At 51.0% G+C, this 18,909-nt stretch overlaps 1 protein-coding gene across 1 annotated transcript in view; it reads left to right on the top strand.

Moving 5' to 3' along the window:
- Nucleotides 1-3,689: 3,689 nt before the first annotated feature.
- LOC128726120 (zinc finger protein chinmo) overlaps nt 3,690-18,909 on the top strand; it is a 32,395-nt gene continuing 17,175 nt past the window's right edge. Inside the window, exon 1 of the mRNA XM_053819908.1 lies at nt 3,690-3,804. Coding sequence (XP_053675883.1) covers nt 3,690-3,804 — 115 coding nt within the window. The remainder of the gene's footprint in view (nt 3,805-18,909) is intronic.

Here is an 18,909-nt window from a genome sequence, read left to right as displayed (position 1 = left end):
TTGGGTATTGATACATTGCCCATAAGCAAAACACCAAATGTAGTCTCCAAAATGGCATTAGCGTTAAAAAAAACTGGTTTTCGTTTGTCATACAGCAGACCTTTACTGCACAAAAGCACATTCCGGTTGCACGTTCAAAGGTTAACCCGTCGTAAATGCATTCCAGCGTGTGTACGCACATTCAAAAAGAGCTTACCGGCGGAAGTGGTCCCGGGGCCACCGGGGGGGGGGGGGGTGTGCTTGAATGTGCGCACTCGACCCCCTGTACACCCGACCCCAACCACCCCTGACCGCGGCCACCCTACCTACCTCCATCTTCACGCCATGTGCCCCTCCGAAACCGGCCCACTTTTGTAGGTCAAATCTATTTAACCGAAATTTCGACAGTCGCGTTTTCGGTGGGTCTTTTCTCTCTCTCTCTCTCGCTTTCGTGTTAGACGCGGTGCGATGGTGCGTGCGTGTTGTCGCTCTTGTGTTGCGTTGCGCTTTTGAACGCAAGTGCGTTCCGGATCGGATGCGGCCGTGATGATGCGCTTGCTGAGTGAGTGGTGGGAGATGGGCGAGTGGGTGCACGCTGCGGGGGTGAATATGTGTCTATTATTTTTTTCTTTCTTTTCCCCACTGCAGGAAAGGCACTTTTCTGTGTATGAGTGCGTGTGTGTGTGTGTTATTGAAATCATACAAACACGCGGTGCCCTTGTGGAAAAGTAGGAAAAAAATCACATATACTCCAAAACACACACGCATACATGTGGCCGCACATACACGAAACAAAACAAAAGAAACACATTTAATCCATTTGGCTCGAAAATGAGCGCACGGCTTCACTTTTTTTGGGTTTGGAGGGGGTCCAAAAACTGCATACTGCAACAATCGGGGACTGGTGAGAGAAAGAGAGAGCGAGAGATGAAAGAAATGAAGAGGTATACATTCATGATCCCTCGTTCACCTTCCCAACCGAGGTGTCGATTTGCACGATCGCATATTAGATCGCCTAATTTCCATCATTAAGAAGCGGAACCTCGGACGAAACAATGCGCAGCTGTGGCGAACGTTGCGAGGAACAAAAATAAAGGACGACACACACCGAATGTGTTGTATCCGTGACAGTGGCGAATGATGGTGTTCTGCTAATTAGCATGGCTGTTGTGCATTCCGTGCACCTCGGCGTTGAAGAATCAATTAGTGGATTGTTTGCAAAACAGCGCGAACGTGCGGATGCAGACACGCGGCTGAATACATTTTCGCGCGGAATCGCAGGGGGTGGTTTACCATGGGAATATAAAATCCGGCAGCTGCACCGGGGGCCGAGCGATCGGGCCATTTAGCGATGATAATGAGCGGAATTAGTTGCGGTGTAATGAGCAGAAGCAGCGATGGTTTAACACAAATGTAAAGCCATTTCGGACAAGTAATGATTATGATTAAAGTCTTATTTTTTCCTTTGGCGGGAAATTCGTTAAATCGTGAAAAGTAGTATCTCATGGCGCTGCACTACAGGTGCTTTGGGTTTGTATGGATGTTTCTTTGCTAACCCGAGAGCATCTCTTTGGTTGAGAGCAGCTCGTACACTTCACTCAGCTGAGGCTGATGTCAGCCCTTCAACGCTAGTGGCTTCGAATCACGCCCCAAACCCGGAACGCGCACACAACCGGCCGCGCTCACGCACTTTTCGGGCATTGTTTTGGAGCATAAAGTTCAAATATTTGAACAACTATTTCATCACGAACATTCTTCCGCAACTCGCGGCCCAACACCGAGCCACCGCACCCCTTTCGTCTGTTCGGGGCCATCGTCGGTTTTGAAGGTGGTCTCTCCTTCCCATCGACGGCTCGCAAAAGATGGCCACGGTGCGTGTTTCGGTGCGTTTCTCACAGACCGGAGGCTTCGAATGAGGCGCGCACTGTTGACGCCGGCGGCAATGGTGTGCTGCTCAATATCGGAATATTTTTCAATATTTGCAGTCGCACCGAGCGAGCGAGCAAGCGAGCGGTGCTGAGTGGAAAAGGGCCTTCGCCGAGTTTCGACGACACGATCGACGAAACTGCGCGTGGTTTTTGGGCGTGCGGTTTTTTGGTCGGGCCGTGCCCAAAATCTGCGCCTTTCGAGAGTGCCCGCGCGTTTGCGATGGCAGCGCTTTTCCTCGACGACGGGCGCCACAGACTCAATATTTGCCGGAGGCTGGCGGGTAAATGTGCGTGTTAGTTTTGCGTACCGTGCGTTGGTTTACCTATAACCCCCGTCGAGGTCACATCGGATCTGCTGCTGCCTTTGGAGGAGACTACGCCTTCGATTGGGTAGTTTATGAGAGATTGCTTTATTGCAACATGAGGACATCGGCTTTCGTTAGTCTTCAATTGATCGTGTGATACTCCCATTCCGTCCTGGAAAATGCCAAAGGCACCCTGTTGCTTGTAGCTATGTTTTATTGCTTAATCGCTCTCTCGCGCCCCGCTATCCAACGGAAAAGTGGGACAGATTATTGTGGTCGAAAAAATATGTCACTGCGGAGCAGCAGACTGCCGGCGATTAAGTACAGCTGGCTGTTGTGCTGCGTATGAATCATGCAAAACGACAATTTGAAAGACACACCCAACCCGATGGAGATTTATTTCGCTATTTTTTCGCATCTTTCGTGGAAAGGGAGTCGGCTTCTTGCGCTGGCGAAAGAAAATCGATCTCGCTGGAATTCGGTTCTAGCTTGCGTTCCTTTCGTCTTCTTGCTTCTCTGCTCGTGTGTCGCCGGGATTTGTTTGCGGTAGCTTCTGGTTGCGTTTTTGGGTATTGGACTGACAACCACAAAGCTAAACCCAAAGAAGAACAAGAACCTCATCGAAGCAAGCCTCGGAAGTCCTGCTGGGACTGGGGGGTTTTGTATACCGACCAAGGATATCGGTCGTCCTGGTACCGGTTCGAGGTGAATGACGTGGGACCATCGGCGCAGCCTACCATCATTTTAATGGATGGTTTGTTTTATGTTTTATTTTTACTTTTCCTTCCATGGTTTTTTTTTCTCTCCGAACGAGCGCGCGCTTTCCTTGCATTCAAGATTTATTGTCGTTTTGTTGTTCCGGCAACAGCACTGGTGGTGGGTGGTAGCGTCCAGGATGGAGGTTTTATTTCCGTTTTCAAACGTAGAAGCGCCCTCCAAACCAACCTGCTACCACCGGGCCACCCACCGGTAGGCATTCTGATCGAAGATAAATCAAAGATTTATGTGGAACGCGTGTAAAGGCACAATCGGTTGGTTGGGCTTTCGGGTTGAGTTTTTCGACCATGGATGTCACAACCACAACCCCCCCCCCCGGGCAGTGTTGGCCACCCACCGTGCGCTTTTCCGCATTGTCGCTGATCGGGTGGGCCTTAGAATGTCCTTTAGCCTGGTAGAATGTCCTGTTTTCGGAAGTTGTTTTATTTTTCCGCTACTGTATTCTATATATTTTGTGAGCTATTTTTGGCTGCCAGCCCTTTTCTAACATTGCACTTTTCGTTTCGTTTTGCTCCCTTTTTCCAGATCGTCCTCTCGGGATACGTCGAAAACCGTCGCCAGCCTGTCGTTACCGCTAGGTAAAAACGACGGGCTCGGAAGAGTAGTGTGTGTGTGTGTTTCGTGCGCTAGCGGGAGATAAGAAAACGAGAAAAGTGTCACTATCGGAACGCTGTGTCAACGGCAGGCAAACGGCTCCAACATGGATCAGCAACAGTACTGCCTGAAATGGAGCAACTATTCGTCGAACCTGGCCGCGGCCTTCTCCAACCTCTTCGATTCGGCCACCCTCACAGACGTGACGTTGGTTTGTGGAGGTAAGTGTCACTGGCCCGTGCGGGCTATGGGTCCTGGAAATGGATTTTATTTGTATTGTATAATTTAGCCTTTTTTTTGTTGGTGTTTTTTTTTGCTGTCCGCGCTACGTATATTGAAACAAATTCCGTTAAAAAATAATACGCACGAACAACCTCGGTAAGGAACTCCCATCTCCCATCCGTTCAGGCGGGAGTAGAGATGCGTCTGCCAGATGGTAGGTGTGCGATTTCCGAGGACTCGTTAGCTCTCGCCTGGTCACATGGGAGTTATCACATCCTATGTGTGTTGGCGGCTGTGTAGAGGAATGGTTCTCGCGAATGGACACGAATAATCGAAAGGAAAGCCATTGTACACACGCACACACGCGGGTGGGGGGCCCTACGGCGAGAGGGAAACGGAAATGCGAAACGGATTTTCAAAGGATTAGACATTTATTTTAAATTTTCATTTCACCCTTCACGGAAACCGCGCGAACGTCCGGTCGATGCTCGCGGGGACGCGCGATTTATTGTGATGCGGGAGTGGTTTTTTTTTTCGCGCTCGCAACGGATCCCTTCGCAAGGGTGTTTGCCTAACAAGCTCGTCCGTGCGGTGGGTCTCGAGTTGGCCACCGGTGGCCACAGGAGGACGTTGGCTGCTTTCCTCGACGGCTTCTTGCTTCTCGTTAGATGCCACCGTTTGGTGTCACTGCGTAGTAGCTCTGAAGATCTTTCGAATGGAAGGTCCTGTGGCTGTGGTGCGTAGACACACCATGGAGCTGCCGGTACGGGAACCTTTACCCCTTTTTGTTTGCCTTTTGATGCAGTGTTTGTTACACTCGTTAAGAGCAGTGAGTTGTTTTGCGTGTTCCGTGCGAAGGAAGGGACTTGGAGTACTGCTTTTTTTTTCTCGCCCCGTCGCGTTCGCGTTTTACCCGCTCGCGATGTGCTCGTTGGCGTAAAAACAATGATACATACGCAAAATTGGCGCTGTAAGAAAGGATGAGAATTTTGTGACACCGTCTATGACTGGGTGGTGTTTGTGTGTGGCTATTCTACTGCGCGTTTTGTGAAAATGCCAAAACATGTGAAGTATTTTTTTGTTGTTGTTGGTCCTAGTTCGCATGTTGAGTTTTCGTGTTAGAACATTATACATTTTTCCATCGGAGCGTCCTGCGTGCTAATCTACTTTCCTTTTGATTTAATTGTTACCCTCTCGCGCGGTCGGTTGGTCTCCGCCGCTGGATCGAGGCAGGTTGTTTGCATTTGATTATTTCGCGAGGCAGATCTCTTTCGTGGAAGCAAATAGCCACACCAACACCTGACCGCCAGGTTCGCTCTATCGATTTTGGCAGTGTGCGTACACAGCGGCGGCTCGCAACATGAAAGAAAATGATGTATCCGTCGGGTAGGGTCTGGGTGGCAGATGCCGGTGGGACGCGACGTTCGTTTCGTGGCTCGCGGAAATTAATTTTTCTCGCGACACACATCGCATGCTGCGCGGCGTAGGTGATGTATTCGTTTTTTGCTTCTTCCTCCTGTTATGTATATTTTTTTTTCGCGCCGGTGTTTTTTTTTCTATTTTCCTATTTGTCCTCTGTCCCTTTTGGTTCGCTCGTGTGAAGACTGGACAGTGTTTGTTTGCTTTGTCGTTTTTATATGTTTAAAAAATCAACCACTTCCTCTGGGCTGATGGGGTCTCCTCGCGATTGGTAATGTTTTTCCCGATGCTGGCCAGTTTCCGGTTTCCTGTTGGCGTGGTTTCCTTGAACCGAGGGATCAAGTGAAGCACTCGTCCGTCTGTGGATCGGACTGAACTCTAACGATAGTAGAAACGCTTGCTGCAGGTTTACCCCATCGATTGACGGCTGGCTTTGCTTGCCGCGTGGTCTTGGCGTTGTTTGCATATTTTTTTTTTCGCGCAACCCCCAGACTGTTTTCCCAACATTTGCCTATCGGTCGCTGGCGAAGGTTGGACTCATTCTTCATCCCCGAACCATTCCGGTATCGGACAGCCCAGCGTTACCCACCGATCGGTCCATGCGTCACTCGAGACGCGGGAAATTGAGTGGAACTTTTGAAGGAAAAAAAAATGAATTGCCTCACGTTTCTCGCATGTCCTGCGTGCCTAGCGTTGGTGCGGCCGTTTTTTTTCGGGACAATTTTGCGTGCGCGTAACTACCAACCAAATATAGTCCTTCCGTTCGCGGAACCGGAGATACCCGAGCCGGATGGGGCGCTGGTCCTGCAAAATTGAGCTGGAGGATTAAAATTTAATAATGTTTGGTTGGTGTTTGCTTGCCCGCTCGGTCGGTTGACAGTTTTGTTTCCGAATCCCCTGGCCCATTGATAGCGCCGAGACCCGGCGGTCCTCCGTGAGCTAGAGCACTCCATTTGGTTGTGGCGTTCTGGTTTGAGTGGCATCCATGCTTTTTTGGGTGTCCTTTTTGCTCCTTCTGTCTCTCTCGAAAGTCTGCCAGCCTCATTCAGCAACACAACACCGCCCACGGGAACAACGCGCGTTCAACGCGTGGCTAGTCTCGCGGGGTCGTTTTGGATGGAATTTATAATAATTTTTATTGCCCGCACCTCGCAGCAGAGGTGGGCTTCCACGAAGCGACCGTGTTGATTACTGGCCGAGGTGGCTCGCAACACCGAGCAAACGCAAATATTGCAAGTTTAGCTAGTTAGGCAGATAATGCGTGCCGGGTGCTGAGTTGGCCCGAAATTGTGCGTTTGAGTTGTGTTCTACATTTTGGGGATTTTACTAAAAACCATAAACAACCTCCAAATGGCGCCGATTATTCGCGGCTTGAGCTTTAAACGGCCCGATCGAGCTGAGCTCGTAATTGTCTTAGAGGCACGGGAAACGATGGTGATAATCAAAGGGTACAATTATACCACCCCTAGAACACACTTCCACGTGTAGGAGTCGAGAACGCGGAACGAATTCCGCTCAGCAACCGCGATTGAATCGAAATTGAATTAAAAATCCACCGTTCGCCTTCCACAAATCACCTGCAGAGCTTCCCTGCACCGCCCGTGAGATGTTTAATAATTACAAATTCGTGACACTGACACGGTTTCGCAAAAGGGCACAACCCGTTCGGGGCCGCTCGGGGTTGGGAGGATGGAAAAAGGAACCGCCCGAAACTTTACCGTGTGCCCCGTGCTTTGACCCGAAAATGGCGGCCCTGGGTCCGGGAACGAACTCGGTTCATATTCGGTCGCTCCAAACCCGCCGTTGGTTATAATTTATATAAATGCCACCCTCGGCCGACCGGCAATTTGGCCCGATAAGCACACCCCCACCATCAGCTTTGGGGGTGGTTTCGGTTCCGGTGGCCAAGTGCGTGCAATGGCACGCGTGTGCCACAATTCGGCGGCCTGTTGGATTATTTTACAAAAATAAATTTATGAATATAAACGGGAAAAAGGAGGGAGGGATGAAAAGAAAACTTAAGTAAAATAAAGCAAAAACCAAACCACCAGCATCATGAATCCTGCCCGAAAGGGCACCTCAACCCTGAATGGATGTGCCTGGTGTCCTTTTCGTTCGGTAGTTGTTTTCCGCGCGCTCTTTCTTTCTCTCTCTTTCACGGTTTGTTGTTGGTGGCGTTGAAAGTTTTAGTCATCAGGAGCAAATACGGTGGTGGTACATGGGTGTTTGCGGGCACACAGAGAAGGGTAGTGGTGCAGGAAGAACTAGCTCACCATGCACGAGCACTTGGGTGCAAGCGAGAAAGCGAGTTCCGGTTCGGCAAAACACAAACCCGGCTAGCTTGGAGAAGGGAAAGGCGACGCAGCCATTTGGAAGTGAAGCCAGCAGCGGAAAATAATGAATCCTTTGGCCCAAAAATTCACTTTCGTTGTGTTTCCCAGCAGCAGCAGCAGCAGCAGCAGCAACAGTGGGTCGAGAGGAAAAGCGAGAGAGAGCGAGAGAGAGAGAGAGTACGATAGCAAGGACGAAATGGGTTAGGATGTTGGATGGTTAGTGTTGGCGTAGTAGTGTTACAGTTGCGCGTTTCGTCGGTGCCCGCGGGCGGAAATGATAAAAACCGACACGATTTTGAAACACGAGAAAGTTTTCTCCGCCCGCACGCCGCCATGCTTTCCAACCCACCCTTCACTCGCGAGGGCCCTTGCTATGGAGCCGTTCAAATTCTATCCTTCAACCTGTCCACCGGCCAACCTCCACCGCCCGGCAGCCCTTTGCCTGCGTGGGGGAAAAACCGCGACGCGTTTGCCGTCGTCAACGGGGGGTTTTTCATCTGGCTTCGAGGAAAGGCGGCCACAACCCACCCCCGTGTTGGTGTGAAAATGCTCTCGGAAAAAGCCCACCGGCCTGTAATAGCTCGATGTGTTCGCAGTTGGGAAAGAGTGAGATGGCGAGACAGAGTGAACGCACGCGATCGAGAGAAAGAGAGAGATCCAATAATGGCGAAAAGGGGAAAAGTTTTCCCGCGCTGCCGAAGCCCCGAGATATTCGACCGCTCAGGACACGGTGCTTCGTTTGTGCGTTCTCTTATCATGAAGGGGATAGCTGGTGTGGGAGTACGATGGGTGAGGAGGAGGAGGCATCCTTACTCCCTTTCCTGTCCCCCTCTCATTGAATCAAAAAACGCAACTAGAGCCGAACCGGCGAATGGATGGATGGGTTTTCTCGGGAGAGAGGGTACGCGTTATCAGTCGCGGTGTGAGGGTGTATGCGTCGTCGCCCGCTCACAGATGCGTATCGTGCTCGGTCGAAGTATGCGTTTGTGCCCCATTCCCCCCCCTCCCTCTCCCCAGTGCCACCCGAACCCCACTGTAAGCTGCCACTCTTCTGGTATAATTATTTTTCATCTTCACCAATTTCGCTCCAGCATCATCCAGGGCGTCGGGTTTGGGAGGAATTGCTCCCCGGGAAAGGATTGCGCGCGATCGTTCTCGCTGACGTGCGAAAGGACGTGGCGTGTCCTCCACATCCCAATCCACCCCACGCCAGGTTCTGGTTTGGTGTGGGGGTGGGATTGGATGGAAACGCGCTGCTGGCAGAACGGCAGAACAACAAACAACAATTTCACTCCCGCTGAGTTGTCCTTTTCTCTTTCTCACCCACCGTCGACCAGGACTGTCGAGTTTCTGTCAGTTCCCCTCCCCCCCCGCGCCTTCACTCCCTTTTCTCACCCGCGCCCCGTCCCGGATTGTCTGACGCCTTCAGATTGATATTGAAATTTCGTCCCCGGAATCGCACGCATTTTCACCCACCGAAGCGCAGCACATGACAATCCTTTCGCTCTCGCAATTCAGCAGCCTCTTGGGGTTTTCGGGCTTTTCGTGCCGTGGGCTTTTGCTGCGTTACGCATTCGTGTGCCTGCTGCTGCTGCTGCTGCCGTTTCCTCTTCAACCTTCACAACCCCCACCACCGAAAGGGAGCTTGATTGAAGGGGAGCCACGTTGAGCGCGCGCATTGATGAAACGAGCGTGGTTGCTGGGAGATGGAGCCACAGGACACGAGGACACGAGGAAGGAGTGCTCTCGTGAGTGGGTGGTGGTGGGCCAAAAATTCACCCATCTTAACCACCCATTCTCAAGAGCCGTGCTTTCGTCTCTTGAATACGCGCACGTGCCCTCTCTCGATCGAGCCCGTCCAATGATGCTTTGATAGTTTCACGTCCCCCCCCAGTGGGTGGTGATGGCAGGCTGCTAATGACATGCTCGGGAAGGGCACTGTGAGTGGGAGGGGAGGAGGTGTTGTTACCATCTTCTCAAAACCACCTTTCCACCTTCCGTCACCCACCGGCGGTTTTTGGAGGCAATCATGATGATAACGCAGATGAACGACGACCGCGTTGGCTTGATGTGTGATGGTGGTAGTAGATAGATAGTAACGGTGTTAGTTTTCCACTCGCCCTAGAACGTCGTCACCCCCGTATAAAGCCCCCTGGTGGCTTACTTTCGCTTTCCACCCCAAATACATAATGCGCCGCCCGCAGAACCGCGCAATTGAATAATGGCGCGAATAAATAATGTGCATGCCGCGCCGAGTTTTGGGGCTCCATTCTTGAATTTGCTAACGGAATTTTTCATCGATTTTCGGGAACGTGTTTTTTTTTTCGATTCACCTCCCACGCTCGCTCACTTTCTCTTTCACTCGCGCTGGTTTTTGGGGGGAGAAGAATGAAATCGCCAACGCTGAGGCGGAAAGTATGCGCTCGCTGTTGTCGTCGCCAACCGGCGGTCATTACCGATTGTTGGGCCGTTGTTTTGGGGGTTTGTTTTATCTAGCGGCAAATGGACGACTGGGAAAAGCGTGAGGCCTTGGCCGCCCGCCCGCCCGCCAGTGAGTGATAAAAATGGCTGGTGGTTTCCTGGTGGGAAATTGTGACCACCGCGTCGTTTGGCACAGGGCCGCCTGATAGCGCAAATGTAGCTGGCGCGGCGATTTTTGGCGTTGAGTTGTTGCCTCACGTGTTTGGGAACACGGAGTGAAAGAGAGAGAGTGAGAGACAACGAACGTATAATGCTCGACTGCGCGCGGCTATCGTTATCCAGGGCAACATCAATTTTCCCGCGTTGGTCGTGGATATTATATTTTCATACTTGCACGCGCGCCTTCTCCCAGGAGCATGGGTGTGAAGAGTGGGGGACCGGGGGGACGGGGGGAATGGGGAAGGACGAGACGAGTTTCCATTGATTTTAGGTGTTTGTTGGTGCAGAATATTCTCCACCTCCGAAACCAAGCGCTAGCAATGGCGCACAGAGAAAAAAAACGACAACAACAACAGCGTTCCACCACCCAAAAACGCGAATGAAAATGTCAGCGAAAATTCGTTTTCCTACCCTTAGCCTAGCCCGACTTCACCCCCGTTTGTGTTGCCCGTTAGCTCCATCCGCCCCCTGGGCTCACGCCGGAGGTCGGAATTGAAGATGTGAACCCTAACGCACTGTAGGTTTTCGGTTTGGACCGACAAAACTGGCTCATCCTTTGCGTTTTTGGGCTCGTTCTGTTTTTTTTTCCTTCTGCCGGGCAAAAAATTGGGGACATACGCACCCCCGCGGTGGTTGGTGGTGGCGGGGCCCCTCTTTGCATCGTTTCCCTTTCGTTCGCCCGATGTTCTTCATCATCATCGTTGGTCGCCCTCCAAAATTCGCCAGTTTGTGCCGTCGATCGGCGACCGATGGTGGATGTTTTTCCGTGCTCAGGCGCTTCCAAGGCAACGCTGCTGGGGCAAGGATGCTTTGGGGCTTCGATGACGTGCTCGTTCTCGGTCGGATGAAACCGAGCACCGGCGGACTAGCACTGGTTGGGTGTACGTACACAACCACCGCTGTTTAGCATCTCCGTTCTTTCTTCATCACTCACGAAACCTGCGTTCGTCCCTCGGCTGGCTCTGACGCTGTACGCCGAGAAAATGAGAAAACCCTTTTTGGGCGGAAAATGTTGTTTGTTTTTTGGCACTGCGCCGTAGCATGGGGGAAGCCAACTGTGCCGGTGTTATAGGGTGAGCTCTTTTTTTTCTCTCTCTCCCTTCACTGGCTCTCCCTACACCGGCAAATGAATCCTCCGTCGATGGGTGTACAGTATTCAAACAAGCCAGCATCCCCGGCGAGATGCGATCGCAGCTACGGCGGAAAACTTTGCAGTCCCAGCTGAGGATGGTGGTACCCAATATTAGGAGCAGAAGTAGCAGCAGTTGAACCGGCAACCAGCTACAGTGAAACGACCAAACCGAACACAAACTCCGAACTATGTCCGCACCCTTCCAGAACGCACCCCGTGATCGTTGTCCTTTCGTGCTCGTCCCGGCTCGGAGGCGTCACACGCAATGTGATATTTGCTTTGATGTGGAAATTTATCGAATATCATTTTCCCGGACCGCTGCGAGGCTCAATATTCTCGTTCGGCTTATTTACTCCGGTGGGGGTTTCGCAACGTGCCCGGTTCGTCGGAGGCGCATCTTTGGCTGCGCGAACCGAGCAGAACATTGCTGCGTGGTTAAACTTTAAAGGCCGCAAGCCACTTGAAGCTACCAATGTGAGTGAGTTGTTTTTGGTCGCAAGCTGAAGAGGACGAGTATAGGCTCGATTTGAGCGTTAGTTGGGCTTGAGCTACTGGCAAAACTGTATAGTGTTGAAACTATTTAACTGAAGCCAAAATTGGCGGATTGTATGCAATGATAAATTTGTATAAAAATACTCAGTTTAATATTTGTTAATATTTTTGCCTATGTTGAATTTCTTGGGGCTCTTTCTTATGTATATTGCATTTCGCATTTCTTCAACATTATTCACTTTCGTTTGCTTACTATTTTTTCTAAAACATGACACCTGGTTTATTCGTGTTTTCAAGCATCTCTCGCTTTCAATCTGCCCGCTAGACGGTTCTTTTCTTCAACTCATTTCCGTCCATTTCTTGATTATTTTTCAAATTTACCATCGCTGCTAGTACGAAGCTAGCATTTTTATTAGCCTAACCCGCGTCAGTTTCTCATACGCTCGGCTTGCGCTTTCCCATTGATAGCGCTGCGGCCGTTTAATTCATTCCAACGGTTGCATTCAGCAGGCAGAGCCCATCCCAGAGAGCCCGTACGTACGGTTCTCTGCCACACTGGCCGATCCTGCCCGGGACATGATATTATGCCGAAAAGTTTCCGCACTTTTTGGTGAATTTCGAAGCACCTAGCCGGTGGCATGCGGTGGGTTTAATTTACCAAATTGAATTCAACTTTTTCTCGAAACCGGGAAAAAACGACGCGAGGGGCTACCTAGCAAGGTGGGTGGGGAGGAGACACTCAACCCCCTCAGTTCCTCCTGCTACCAGTCCCCCACGTGGTCCTCAACACACACACAGGCACAGACACTGTTTGTCTTACTCTCGCCATTTTAAGGGAAGCCCTTTTTTTTTTTGCTCTCCGCCATCAATCCGTCACTGGCTGGCTGTGGGTGGCTCGGGAGCGGAGCACATACTGCGTGTAATTTTCTCCCGCCCAATCCCCCTGTGGAACTCGGTAGTGCTGTTGGCATAATTTTCTAATTTTTACTCTAAATCCACCATCCGCCGGTTGCGGCCTCGGATGCCGTCCTTCGGTGGCACTAATTCCTATGCTCTCTCACTCTCGACATCGCGCGCGATCATCGCAGTGAACATCAACATCATCCTTCGCCGCCATCGTAGCCGAGGCTGCCTCTAGACGGAAATGGTTTTACCCAAGGAGCCCCCGTCGTGTGCATGTGGCTGTGCACGCGTACGGGTCCGTCAGGTTTCCTATTAGCAAAAGAAAAAAAAAAGGAAGAAAAAGTGAAGCCAGGAAACTTTTCTAAATGATAAACTTTTCCCTCTCCGCTCGGTTGCTGATTCGGGGAGCAATGCCGGGTGGTACAGGGGAAGGTGGTGCCGGTGGGCGAGTGTCCCCAATAGCTATCGGGAGATGCTCTATCCCGCTCGCGCATTTGCCGGAAGCTCGGCATTTTCCCGCTTTCCCACATTAGCCGTAAGCCTCTAAATTGGGCGTTTTGTTTTAAGTCCTAAAGGGACACGACGGAACTCGGTCTGGGCCCGGTTGGGGAGGGGGAACGTATTCGCTTTTACTATGCTTTTTTTCCGGTGTGCATTCGCACGCCCTCGGCTCGTCCTCGTCCGGGCCGGTCTCCTTTTTGCTGCCCGCTTTTCCGTTTGCTCTTATCACGAACGTGCGAGTTACTTTCGATTAGGCTTCACCAGATGTTTACCGAGAGCAGGGCAGCAGTAGTGGGTAAATGTTGTGACAGGAACAAGTGATCATTTTGCCTTTTCCTTGCTTGCCTTTTTTTTTCTCGTTTCTGCTCGTCCTTTCACTCGTCGCCCTTTTTTTTGCCCATCCTCACACTCCTCGCACGCATGCCAAAGCGGAAGGTTTCGGATGGATGAACAAACTTCCTGGTGGACGAATGATGAAAATTTCATCCCATTTTAGAGACCTCATCACTTCAAATGCCGCCACCCCGTAGTCGCTCTCGCTTCCCGTTCCCCTTTGTCGGGGATGGGAAAAACAGGGCCGCGGGGAGAGCCACTTCCTGCAAAAAAGGGGGAGAAAAAAACGGTGGGGCTCCGGAATCGGTTCGCTATCGCACCGACCGAACTAGTTTCTGGCGAGATCCTGCTATCGTCCTTGTGCGCGGCTGTCGGTGCGTACTCAATCGAAAGACGGCAGCCGACTCTGCAGCTTCATCAGGCATTTCACGGCGCTTTCCTGCGATGGCAGTCGAAATGAGCCGTGGGGAAGGAAATGGACGGGCATGACGAGATTTTTCATTTTGCTCCTGTTTCGGGTTTCATCCTGACGTACACGACGCGGCGGCCGTGCAAGAAATAAATTAGTTAAGTTTTTTCCTTACCCCAAACACACACACACTCACCTACACGCACACGGTGTGCGGATGCCCGACAATTGAAAAAAGGGCGCTTGCGAACGAGAACGCTACCGAGCGGGGCCGCGTTTGACTTAGTTTGCATTTCGTACGGTACAAACGACAAGGTCTTCTCTCTCTCTCTCTCTCTCTCTCTCTCTCTCTCTTTCTTTTTTCCTCCCCTTGGCCTAATGATCATGTTTTCTCCCCACTCTTTTCATCCACGTTTTTCCACTACCAATGCCACCAGCGTAGAAGGAACCGATGCCTCGAAATGGGAAATTTTAACATGTCAGTTCTTAGTTCTCCCTCTGACCCTTCCAGGCGATCGTCCTGGGGAATGATGTTAACTATTCGCTTCACATTTCACAAGAACGCAACCAAAGGGCCCCCACCGTGTGATGGCCGTACCGACGCTGGTGTGCATTATTGCCCGCCGTTTTGCTCCGTACGACCCCGGACGGTGTATGAATAATGAATGTCGAGTCATAGAACGGGTTAATGAAATAACAGAGCGCAGAGCACCACGGAAGAGGGCTATGAGCCCGTGTGGGTGAAGCAAAAGGTGATGCCGAGTTTAGGCGCCGAATGAGATAGGAGTGAAAATTATGCCTTCGAGATGAAAAGATGCCCCATTTTTCATCTGCTCGATGGTGGCGTGGAAGTTGCTAAAGGTCGACGGAAAAGAGCGTTTGGACGCAGGTCGGGATGATGTGCAGATTCGGGCAGGAAGCGAGCGTTAAATTTATCTGCATAATGTTTGATATGGGGTCTTGGTGGGCGTTCTTTAGAAGGGAATTGGGCCAACGTTCTTGGAGACGTTCACAGAATAGATGAGGTATTATCGTGCATGCAATTGGCATAATTTTAAAATTAATTCCTTTTTTAAATATACATGCGTTTTTCTTAACAATCGTACTTTAATTTAATTGTTATTTAATTGCACTGTTTTACACTATAACGAAATTGCAATCGATAACAATGCGGTGGGTCATACGTCAGAAATCTATCTCCAATTTTCATTGAATCCTCCACTAGTAACCGATGCGTTGCGGTAGGATTTGAGATAAAGGATATATCATTTGCCTACCGCATTAGGTCCATGCTTAGCCTCATCGCTCATTGGCCATGTGGGGACGAAAAATCCCTGCAAACGTATTTGAGCCGCATGGGAGCTATGATTTAGAAAATCGACGGCTTGCTACGTTCTCGCTTTTTGTTGGAGTGATTGTCCTAATCCTGCGGGAGACGAGAGATGCTGCTCTAGCCATCAGGCAAGCGGATGGATCGATCGCATCCAAAACCCCACTCCGGGGCAATCGAGCAAAATACGTCCCCGTAATTCGTGTCGGTTTTCGGAAAAACCCACCCACCCGGGTGTTGGGGATTTCGAGTAGTTTCTGCACGGCGTGAGGCGCACTTCACCGTGCTTTGGAGACATAACGACCGGCAAATCCATCATTAGGACGATTGCAGTGTTGTTAGCTTATTTCCCGCATTGCCGCTGGTGGAAGTTTCGCTGCGCGTTCAGTTTTCCCGCGTTTCCAGCGTTTCAGCGTCATTCCACACCTCCGTTGGTGGATGGTGAATTTCACAGAAGCGAAACCAAATGGGAGGGTTGAGACCGGCAAGGATACCGATGATGAAAACTTTTTCCCCACTGCCATTCGGTGCTGGTGCCGGGCGTTGGTTCCTACTGCAGTGATGTGCCGGTTAAACGCAATACTTCATTCCACACCGACAAGCTTATCGCTGTGCGGCGAAAGGCGCCACCACCAACGCGCTATCGTAGTGCTGCCCTTTGTGAAGGTGTATGCGTGCGTAGGGTTGGGAACACCAACGGGACGAAAGATCCACCGCTTCAGCTATGAGATAGTGGAAACGGATATAACATATAAGTGAACACTGCAATGAGCTTGTTTGGGCCGTTGGGAAATGGGCATCTTGGGCGATAGCGAAAATAAGCAGCCACCCGAACTATTTGCCACAGGCCGAAGCGAAGGCAAAAGCGAAGAAGCAGAGGATGAAAAAGTTTTCCATCGCACAGCAACACCCACACCCGCCACGCATCTAGAACGGCGTTGTTTGGGTGGCGATTGATAAGACCAGACAAGAGGGAGCCCATCGCCGTTGTTGCGGAATGTTGTCTCATTTTCGGGTGCCGCCTTTCTGCCATGCTGCAAATGTTTGTGTACGGCCTCGCTCGTTGCAGAACCGTGGACCTTATCGCTCTCGGTTCGGTGTGGTGTGGGTTCATCATTTGAAATGTTTTCTTAACGCGCGGAGGTTGCTTCCAAGGCATAACTCGCGCGGAGGAGTGCGAAAACGAGTAAATCAAGCCGAAAGCGAAGCAGATGCCAAGATGACGGAGCGGCTGGCTGTGCCATTTTCCGTTCCCGTTCGGGTCGGATTGTTCGTGACAGGAGCCGGTTTTGCTTCGAAAACGTGTTGCCTGCCGTGTGGTGCAGTATTTGATGAGAAAGTAAAACCCTCAACTAATGCCTCCACCGGCTAAAGCTCGCTCCCGTGTATCGAGATCGCGCAAAATTCGAATCTTTTCCCACCACCAAACTCATCTGCTGCTGTGTACTGTGAACCTACGTGCGTAGACCATCGGCCTCCAGCCGGCAATCGAAGCCCGCTCTCACGCCAGCTGACTTCGACGTTTTGTAATTGGAAAAAAAAGGGACCGAGCGGGAAAAGCGTTCATTTTGTTTTCATTTATTCTTCGCCTCGGCTCCTCTGGATTTAGTTCCTGCTTTTTTTTTCTCATTCCCCACCCTCTTTGCTGGGCTGCTCTACTGTCGGTCGTGTAGCCGGGTCGGCTTCTGGGTTGGGAGGAGAAAATTCATCAGCCCGTCGACGGAAAGGAATCGGACGGAAATTGCGTATGTGTCAAATGGTCCACGGTATCAGCAAGCCGGCTCCACACTCGCGCCCCGGTGGGTGAAAATCGGATTCGCTTCCGTTTTGCTCGAGAAGGGACATCGATTTTTGTGTGTGCGAGTGCGTGTTGCTTCTTGCTACCAACCACTTGGCGTGTTTCGTCAACCATCGTCCTTGTGGCGCGGAGTTTTTGGGCCGGATGCAGGACGTGGAATTGAAAAAAAAAAGCCCCCTCTCCCGGTATCCGCAACCTGGTGGAAATTTTTCTTCTTTCGCACAAATTTCTAGCTTCCCTTTTCGAGGTAGTAGCGGTGGATTGGTAGGATCGGAACGACGAAAAAAAAAAAGTAATGCTACGAAGGTTGTGTAGTGCCTTCTCAGTGGCCCGGGGAGGCCCATATACTGTGCCGTCGTTTCCGTGTCGCGGTCCGATTGGCGACGGATGTGCTTCACGGATGCGTCCATCAACTCGCCGGACGGCTCGTCGTCGTCCTTCCGTATTCTGCCGTGCCTGATTCCACCCGGGAGTGCGTGTTTGTATTCCGTCCGGGTGTGCCGTGTGTCCGTTTGGATCCCTGTGCTCGATTGATCGGTTGCCGATGGAAGAGGGAGAAAAAGAAGAAAAAAAAACCCTCTCGTTAAAGGGAACCAGAAAGGGAGCGCATGATGCGTTCTGGGCGGCGTACGAAGGACTGGGTTAGAATTGATATTTTGCGATAAAAGAGACCGCCTTTCGCCGCCCGTGAAGCACGCACACCACTGCCATGTGTGTGAGATTCCCAGCGTCCGTGAGCTATCGGCCAAAATCCTGCCAATGTCCTTGTCGCCAGCATTCCCGGTGGGGACGAACGAGCAGGCGAGCGTACCTTCGCTGGCGCCGAATCGATTCGATACCTCCGGCAATCCCTCGATCACTGTGCGGCTTCACATTTGGTGAACCTTTTCCGCGCAACGTGTTTGCGTTCATCATCTCCTGCGGACTTCAGGAACGAAGGCTGGCAAATGAACGTCGTCTATTTTCGACCAACGATAAACCCTCATGCTGGTGGCGGGGGTGATTTTGGGATGCTGGAAACGAAACGAACCGAAGACGGCTTCAGCCCAACCGGATACCTTCGACGGCGATGTTTGACTTTACAATTGACAGTGATACGCAATGGGGGTTGTTTTATTTCCACTTCACCACCAGAGCCTCTGTGCTGTGCTCTCCTCCCACGCACATTTTACCCGCCGCCCGGTTGTGTCGAACGCAAGGACACGTTTTCCCAGGGCGCTTTTCTACCGACGGCACCAAGGACGAAGGAGAGGGAGTATTTGTGATTGGTCAAGTTTTATTTCTCTTGCCATCGGCTACGGACAACATTTTCGGCTCGCTGTTCACTGCTCTGGCCTACGCTGCAAATGAGCAAGCAAGTGTGCGAGAAAGAGACCGAGCGAGAAAGTGGCGAAAAACGAGATCGAGCATCATCGAGCAAAGTTTTTCGGTGAAATGGAAAAATTCCTGTGCGTGTACCACACGGGGTGGTTAGGGCTGGAATCTCGCGGGGGGAGAAGTCGCGCTAATGAGTGGAGGGAAATTCGAAAGGAAATCCTCCCGACTGCGGACGGTCGCTTTTCATTAGAGATTTATTCCGGTGAAATGCGCTTTTTCGTTTTAATTAAACAACGAAAAATTGTTTCTTATCCGATACTAATTTTGTTCTATTTTTTTTTTTTGCTTTCTGTTTGTACTTTCGTTTTAGGTAAGAACGAGTTTTCTTTTTATAGGAGTACGCTACGCTCAGTGCCAGACGGGCTCAGGAGATATCAGGTTCCTAGTACTCTTATTGGTGGCTTCGTTGGTTTTCATCGCTTCCCTGGAACACGATC

Source organism: Anopheles nili, chromosome 3, assembly GCF_943737925.1.
Source record: "Anopheles nili chromosome 3, idAnoNiliSN_F5_01, whole genome shotgun sequence".
Taxonomy (NCBI): Eukaryota; Metazoa; Arthropoda; class Insecta; order Diptera; family Culicidae; genus Anopheles; species Anopheles nili.
This window is presented reverse-complemented; position numbering and strand designations above follow the sequence as displayed.